Here is an 8,423-nt window from a genome sequence, read left to right as displayed (position 1 = left end):
CCGGCTGCTCACCGCAGGCTCGGCCCGGCTCTGACTAGGCAGGTGGTGAGCTGTGTATGGGAAAGCCTGAAAAATGTGCGGGGGTGGGGGTCAGCCTGTTCACCGGGTTCCCAAAAATGTGTGTGAGCAGGTCCTGGGTACAACCGTGTCATTTCCCCTGCCCAGAGGATGTTGGGTTTCTGTGTGGAGGTGGCAGAACGCCCACATCGTTTCCACTGCCTTTCAAGGGACGCGTGCGGGGACCTGTGTCTTCCCCCTCTCTGTCCGGGTGGCCTTGTCCATCGTGGAGCCAGGACAGTGCTGGCATGGCCGGGCATGGGGCAGGACCCCTGCCCGCTGCTCTCCCCCGAGGAGGACGGAGGCTGTGTCCTGGGGTGAGAACTCGGGCGCAGTGCCGTCGCTAACGGCAGTGAACGGACACCGTGCGCTCTTTATGGGCTTTTAATGAGTTGACGCTTTATGGGATGTTTATGAATTGAAACCGTTCTGTTTATGGGCTATTATGATGCTGATTCTGATGTTATATGTATGTGAGAGACAGAAATGTCTCCTCTGTCGTCGTTTTCCTCCTCCTGAAGGGATAGATGCGCTGTGTTAAACTTCGGTGCTTTATCATTAATGCATGGTTTTATAGTCATGGGTTTCTAATTGAGGAGTCTTCTCTAAAACTAATATTGATGCTTCATGCTGAGAACCAGTGCTCTTGTGGTGGGTATCTCTCCCTGAGGGATTCTGTGCTGTGAATCTCTTGCCTCTCCCTTGGCATGTTGTCACTGGCGGCTGCGAGCTGTGCGCTAGACGGAGGCCAGGCTTTGAAAGGTGGCTGCTGGCTTGTGGTGGAGGTAGCACGGTGTGTTGGAAACTGCCTTGCCGGAGCCCCGCGGAGCAAAGTCTTAAACCATGCATCTCCGGGATATCGGATGCCTGTGCTTTCAATGGACTGGTCGGTGTTTTGAGGAGTAATATTTTGGTTCCTACCTGTGGGTGGGAGGAAACGCAGGTCCCCGAGTTACCTGTGTTGCCAGTGGTGGATAGTCTCTGCCTTCTGAAGCCTCTGTCCTGTCTAATAATGCCGAATCTGCGATGAAAGATAATGGACCTCCTTTGTCTAGGGTCTGAGTGTGAAGGAGAGGGGAGAAATGAGTCACTTGTTTCAGTTTATCCAGACTCTTCCAACTTTTGGGTTGGAATGTGCATGCTTCGAACACTCCCCAATAAACAGAGAGGCAGAAATGGGGTGTTACTGGAAACTACTAACTGAAAATTCCTGAATGAACACAATCATAGAGGGATGTGTAGCCTGAAGGGATTTGTATAGTGTAGATTTTCCCCTCCTGTTTGTGTCTGTAGGAGGCCTCAGCGTTTGCCTGTATAAATTCATAAAGAAACCGTCTGGCATTGCCATAGGCAGGGACTGTGGTTGTTGCTGCTTGGCCTCTTCCCTGATACTTGGTGTCATACACATGCCAGGATGTTCTAGCCACGCTTTACTGGTTTTTAAAGGAATTCTTAAAGTGTCTAAACACTTTGGTTTAAATTTTCTGGGGAGATGCAATGTTTGGTTAAGATAATTCCTTTGTTCAGCTTGTGAAAAACACAGCACTGCCTCACCCATATTTCAACAAATCTGGGACAATCAGTCAGCAGAGTAAAGAGGGGTTTTGTGGTTATTTCCTCTATGTGAAGAATAAAAAGAGGAAAGAAATCAGTGTAGCTAATATTGCCTCTTATAGTGCTTTGTTTTTGGAAAAAGGAAGTATGAAACATGACTTTGTAGTTTTTACATGTCTTGATCATTCTCATTTCTCAAGCTAAAATTAAAAAAAAAAGGAAAAGTTTATTTGCTGAACTCTACCGAGTTCTGAGATTGAATGTGTGTTGCGTGGTTTCCTTTGGTGGCCAAATTTAAAGATAGAGACATCTCTGAAGAGTGGCGTTCCCACGAACCTCCACTGTGCGAAGCGCGCTGACATCTGCACAGCTGACGAGACGCAGAGGAAGCGAGTGGGCTCTGCGCGAGGAGCTCCCCACGGAGCCCCCACGGAGTGTGGGCAAGGCTGGCATGGGTGGAAGGGCAGGGACTCGCGGGCCATTGACCCCGGAGGGAGCATGTCCCAGGGAGATTAATGATCTTGTACCAGAGGATAGTGTGGTTTTGCTCTGTTTCTCCTTGTAAGAACGTTCCAAGGTGGAGAGGATGCTGTGAACAGTACCTGAGAAAAGCGATAGTCCTTTTTGCAGAACAAGAGTATCTGTTGTCTTGCTGACAAATTACCGTGGCTTTAGAAAGGGCAGAAGGAATAGTAAGAGTCTAGACAGGAAACACTTACAGCATAGGTCAGGATTTCAGCAAGAGGGAGGTAAGACTTTTCTAGGAAATATTGCTGTAGAAGAGCTCAATATCCTCATTAATGTCCAACACCCCCAGTAAAATACTGAGAGAAATTACATTAACTGTTCTTGCCGACTGTAATGTTAAACAAATATACCAGGTGAGCAATAAATCAAGTAGATGAATTTGCTTCTCTTGCCATGATAGTTGGTCATCTTTTCCTTCCTTCTAAAAAGGCACTGCGGTGCAAGGAGACCCACTTGGTCTGAAGATTTAGAGGAAGGGAGGGAGGAGATGGAAAAAAAAGTCACGAGGAATACCACTCTGTAGCAGAACAGCTGGCCAGATGTTCCCGGGTGCTTTAGCAGAAGATTTGTTAGCTTGGTGTTTTTTATAAATCTCTACATACTTTTAAGTAGACTCAGATAATATTTATGTAGTGAAAGTGAAAGAGATTTTTGCTTCCAGTTATCCGAAGAGTAATCTTGCTACAGCTGTCATCATAGTGGAACGGTCAACTGCACCTAAAAATGCTTTTCCTAGTGTGCAGTCGATTGAAGAAGTACACCGAAGAAGTAATCGGTGGTTACACGTTGCTCTGGCAGGATATCTGTAAGCCAATTCACAGTAGTTTCTCCTCAAACGGGTATGGCAAAGTCCTGTATGATTCTGAAAGTGGGATACAGAGAATGCATATTGACGTTTGCAGTTGATGCCTTTCCAGTCAGATGGGATTCAGGCTCCTTAAACAAAGGTTTAGCGTTCCCGATAATGTGGACATGCGAGAGAAATACCTGTCTGAAAGATGTGGCTTTGGAAGGACGGGTGCAAAATGATCTGCTGAGGTGGAAATAACTGTCTGCACAGGTATGAGAGGGTGAAAAACGGGGTGCAGGAGCATGTTGGCAGGAAAGGAAAGGAGTGTTAGAGTAGGTGAAACGACAAGTGAATCAGCCGTGCTATCTGTTACGGAAGAAAGATTAACCTGTGGAGACCCATAAACACACAAAGCATGTGAACCTTGGGACTTGTGAGGCCTCACTGGGCTGTTGTGTCCTGTTCCGGATCCTTTTTCAGGATAGGCACAGTCTAACTGGAGAGTAGAGCCTAATATGGACAGTCAGAGGTCTAAGCAACCGGGTCCACAAGGCAGTGTTGAATATTGGCTGTTACTTAATTGAAGGAAAAGGGAGGCGAGTGTGACAGCACGCTTTGAAAATCCAAAACTTTGCAGCCCGGTGGAAGGGGACCAAACTGTCCAGCTCCTTTGGGGATTAGAGGTACGGCTTAAAACACAGCGAGGGAAATCCGTGGGACGTCAGGGTTGCTTGTCGGAGATGCCTTGTGTGGCAGCGCTCTGCCCTGCGACCCGAGGACGGGCTAGATGGCTGCCTGAAGCTGTTGGCGCTTCTTCTCGTGGGCAGTCTGCTGCCTCAGTGTCGAGTGACCGGCACAGCTGACCTCATCTAGTAGTTGTAATCGATTATAACAATGGTTAATTTAATGAGTTTGTGTATTTAATGCTTTAGCAATGCGCATCTTTTGACTCAGACATGCCCACAGCTAATAGAAGATTAAAACTCACTGCTGCTGGCTGATGCTCTAGGTGTAATACGGTTTGGGGCAAAGGTTTACGTTTATAGTGAAATGGGAAAAGTTGCTAGGGCGGTGCAGGCACGGGGTAGATCCGCAGAGAGCGTTAGCAGTGCCGTACTTGTGTGGTGCTGGGCTTTTTCCTGGCTTTGTTTCCACTCTCACTTGGGGATTGAGTAAGTTGAAGCAGGTGAGTACAAGTAAATGGTCATACTGGGTGTCCTGTCTCTGAGTTTCACCGATAGACGGCTGTGAACAAATTTGGGTAGTGCCAGAGGAATTTCAGTGTTTTTCTTATTGTACAGAATCATGCTTTTTGGTATCGCTTGTGATGCTGAAAGCAGTGGGGGATCCAAAAAGGGTGGTCAGAGCAGAAATCGAGCCCCGCAGCCATGGCTGGCAGTTCCCACGCACTGCTGGACCCTGTGATGCTGCAGCTGGGACGGTTTCGAGCCTTGTTCCCGTGAATCCAGTCCTCCTCCTCGGTGCAGGAAGGGCGGTTTTCTGCACGTTCCTTGTTAGTGTCTGTCTGCAGCCTGAGCTGCTGAGCTGGTCACATGCTGATGAGCTTGTTTTTATGAAATTAGTTTGTTTTGTGGTGTAACAGGCTACAGTCTAAACTTTCCTTTTTTTTTTCTTTTTTTATTTTGTTTTTTGCTTCCATTGAAGACTGTATCTTTGACCTCACTTTCGTAGGCTTGAGAAAGAGTTACAGTAAAAGAAGGGTGATGGTTGGGGTGAACTGTGAACTGTTCAGTGTGGGTGGATGTAGCCGAGAGCTGTGTTTCTGTCACTGAGCCAGCGATCTGCAGGCATGCCAAGGTCTGCGAAGGCAGGAGATGCAGCTTGACTTTTGCTGAACATAGATCTTACCGGTCAGGGAGTGAATACCCCAACAGCTTATCTCAGCGTCTGGAGAGCTGTAAGGGCCGTGACACGTTTCAATGGTTTTCAAGCTCCCGCACGCCATGGTACGTGCATGAAATTCCTACCGTGGATTTGGGGCGGAGAGGGGAAGATGATTCACATCTTCCTAGTTGCCTCTGATGCTTGGTAATTAAAGGCAATCTTTAACGAGACAAGATAAATACAGAGGATGCAATTGTTTTTTTTTCTCCTTGGAAATACAATCTCAACTAGTGTACACCCAAGAATGAATGAGAAGCAGCAGATTCTCCGTGGTGACGTGTAGTACGGCTCAGAGAGCAGCCTTGGCCAGTGCCAGGAAGCACCTGAGTACAAGAAGTCCTGTAAGTTACTGGAAAACTTACTGCAAACTACTGTGCTTGAGAACCCTGCTTATTATACTGCAATTAAGTTTCTCAAAAGGGGGTGGAGAAAAGCTACAAAAAATAGCTTATCTTGGGAAAACTGAATATATCTTCAAATATCTTATGTGGAAAGCAGCTGAGTGTGTGGGTTTGGTTTTTGCTTCCACTTTTGCCTTTCTGTAGTTGCTATGAATTAAACCGCCTTTACTTTATACTGAAGTGTGTGGATGAATTCTCGTGGATGGTAACCGTCTTGACTGGAGGGTGGCATCTTAATACCCACGTGGTTGCAGGAGCATATCTGATACTGCCGTCGCAGCATGCTGGAACCTCGCATTTCTCTGGACTGCTGCGATAGCTGCAAACTGCCTTGTCCTTGCTAGAATTTCGCCTTGTGCTAATTAGGCCAGGCTGAGTATGTTTTTCTTCCCTGGGTGAGATGAGGGCTGACTGCGTCAGCAGAAGGAGCGTTGGGTGCTAGGTGGGACTTGAGGTGGCCAATGTGTTACTGCATTAAGGACATATCTTTCAAGGTTCGTGCTTCTCGGAAGGAGAAGGCCCGTCCCCTCCTAGCAGCCTTTGCAGGAGGAGGATTTAGGGGCAGGACTGTCTCTTGCACGTTCTAATTCCCGCTTGGTTGCACTCGTCCCTTTCATTAGATTTTTGGTTCGCTAGTCTGGTGCCCTCTTTGAGGGTTGCTAGTGATGCGTGAAATGTTGCATGGGGCAGTCAGCACGGAAATAGGTTCTTTATAAAGTGAGCGTCAGTGCCGTGGAGATACCTGCCGGCACGGGTGCTTCTGTCCCGGGCAGTGCCAGTGAAGGAGTGTGCTGCGTCTCCAGCCACCGCGCAGAGGATTTGTCCTGGTGAGAATCCCACACAACAAACTCTTGTCTCTTCTGTACATCAGCGGGCTCGCTGTCAATTTGATCTGTACTGAAACATGGGGAGAGAAAGGATGTTTTTGCCAGAAGAGGAAAGAGAACTGAAAGTTAAATGGAAAGCTATTTGCATTGAGTTCGAACTGTTAACGTGAAGGCTGCTTTTCTCTTTTTAGCTCCACTAGAAAGCCAGGCGGTGCCTTCCTACCCTTATGTTTTAGCTTGTCGCAATAGGAAGCACTTTGCTAATGAAGACAAACACGCCCTCCTTCTCTGATGAATTTTGCCCACAGTGAAGGGAAGAATAAGGCATTGTACCTGAAATCAGCTCCTAAAGTGAGGGGTAGTAAAGGGAGGGAAGGAGAGCAGAAAGTGGGGGAGAACTGTCAGAGTATTCGGAGAGTTGAAAATTGTACTCTTTTGGTGCCGTTTCTCTAAGAGGAAGCCTCTTGGAGTTGCACTTTTCTCAGAAATCCCTCCCAGTTTTGCTCACTTTGTATGATGATTCACTCCTTTGTCTTCTGCTTCCAAGCTGCTTTTGGGGAGGCATGCCGCGTTCTGAGCGCTGCAAAGATTAACTGTGCCCTAACGTTTCTGTAGCGTGTGTGCTAAGAAAGTCTCCAAAACTCTGTCCAAATGTCACAGTGTCACATCCCTGCTAATAACGGCACTTCTGGACGACGGTGGGGAAGTAACAAGTGCAGAGCAGCGACGTGCGAGGGCTCGGGACCGGATACGAGCAAAATGTGTGGTTGGAAATGACAGCTGTAGAGAAGTGATTTGCCGGAGTATGTACTTTTGGTGGTTCATCCCTGGGAAGGAAGCAGCCCTTCCCTCCCCTGCTTTTGGGCCAAGGAGGTATTGACGCTGTATGTTCTGTAGCCTGTGAACATAAGGGCTATTGTCAGGAAGTTTCTCTCTGCTTTTTTATTACCTTTTTTCCAACAATCACTGTAATTAATGAAGCTTCTGCTGCAGTATGTGTACTACTTTTTTTTTTTTTGAGAAACAACACAGCTCTACCTATGCTTTGGTGGCAAAAATGCTGTATTGCAAATAGGTGCACTGCAACGCATCTGTGTTCTCCAAACGGATGGACGTGTGTGCTGTAACAGGAGAAGTTGAAAGCAGTCTGATTGCTTTTGCTTCCCCTTCGGGGATATTGGTGGAAAGAGCGCAGAAGTGGATGTGCACTTCGCTTGGGCAGCCGATTCCCAGGATGCCCGTCTGGAACGCTGACGCGAGGCGATGCTCGTGGTGCTGAGGGTGCGTGGCAGCCTGCCGGGGGTGGGAAGAGAGGCTGCAGAAGCATCTGCAGGAGCCTGAATGTCACTGCAGCTTGGCCGTGCTGCCTCGGGGAGGTGCTGGGGGAACCCCTGGCATTTAAAGCCTGTGGGGGGGCTGCTGCCCATTTCCCAAGCGATGGAGCAGACCTCCCACGGGGGCTTCGAGCATGCACTGCCTTCGTGTGGCTCGAGGAGCCACAGCCGCCTCTGGAGGTGCAGTGTGAGTTTTGGCGTGCTCAAAGTGGCTGTTTTTTAAATGAATGCAGTGTCTCAGTCCCACTTGGAGAGTTTTTTTGGGATCTCAGAAACTAAGCACCCCCTCACCACCACCCCCCGATGCGTGGCGATTACTTCTGGAGACAAACGGCGACAAAGAGGATAACCGTTCCCTTCCCCCTACCTTTGGGTCGGGATGCTCAGGCTCCTCGGGTGAGCTCACCGATTCCGTTGCCATGAGCTAGTAAAAGTGTTGCTCTTAACCCTGCTGGCAGTCCCGGGCGACCAACCTCCCGCATCCCCGGGGAGCGGCTCCCGAGCCAGGCTCGGGCAGGCTGTTGGTGGGAAAAGTCATTTACATGTGCAATTTATTATTGTTTACACAGTCGGTATAGAGCAGTTGCTTGCAAAAACCGACGCCTTATAAAGGAAACTTGGACCGTAGACTTTTGTTTGGTTCAGTCAGAAGATCTGGCTGATGTTGCACACGCAAATCACTTATAAAGCAATCTGCAAAAGGCCACTTTGTCGCATGCGTATGCTTCACCTCGCTTGTTTTTATAAGGTCCTTAGGAGCTCTCTAAGAACATAATGAGCAGCACTGGCCTTGTGTCAGGAGTTTGGCCGTGATGTGCACGGCGAGGGCGTACCCTGGGCTGGGCTGGCGTTGTGCCGCGGTGCCGTCGGCCGGAGCCCCTGGGAGCTCATCAGGAGAGGCTGCGCGGCCGCTGGGCGGTTCTGCAGCTTGGCAACGCGGGACACCTGCTTTTGACACTGTCTGCGCGTCCTTGAACAAGTTCTCCGTCTGTGCTGACCTGCTTTGTTGGGTGCTCTGATTCCTGCT

The 8,423-nt window shown here is 48.8% G+C and overlaps 1 protein-coding gene across 1 annotated transcript in view; it reads left to right on the top strand.

Moving 5' to 3' along the window:
• Nucleotides 1-315: 315 nt before the first annotated feature.
• Nucleotides 316-8,423, top strand: part of LOC104295646 (disintegrin and metalloproteinase domain-containing protein 9-like) — a 26,963-nt gene continuing 18,855 nt past the window's right edge. Inside the window, exons 1-2 of the mRNA XM_009895415.1 lie at nucleotides 316-374; nucleotides 2,883-2,944. Coding sequence (XP_009893717.1) covers nucleotides 316-374; nucleotides 2,883-2,944 — 121 coding nt within the window. The remainder of the gene's footprint in view (nucleotides 375-2,882; nucleotides 2,945-8,423) is intronic.

This window comes from Charadrius vociferus, unplaced genomic scaffold, assembly GCF_000708025.1.
Source record: "Charadrius vociferus isolate BGI_N301 unplaced genomic scaffold, ASM70802v2 scaffold661, whole genome shotgun sequence".
Taxonomy (NCBI): domain Eukaryota; kingdom Metazoa; phylum Chordata; class Aves; order Charadriiformes; family Charadriidae; genus Charadrius; species Charadrius vociferus.
This window is presented reverse-complemented; position numbering and strand designations above follow the sequence as displayed.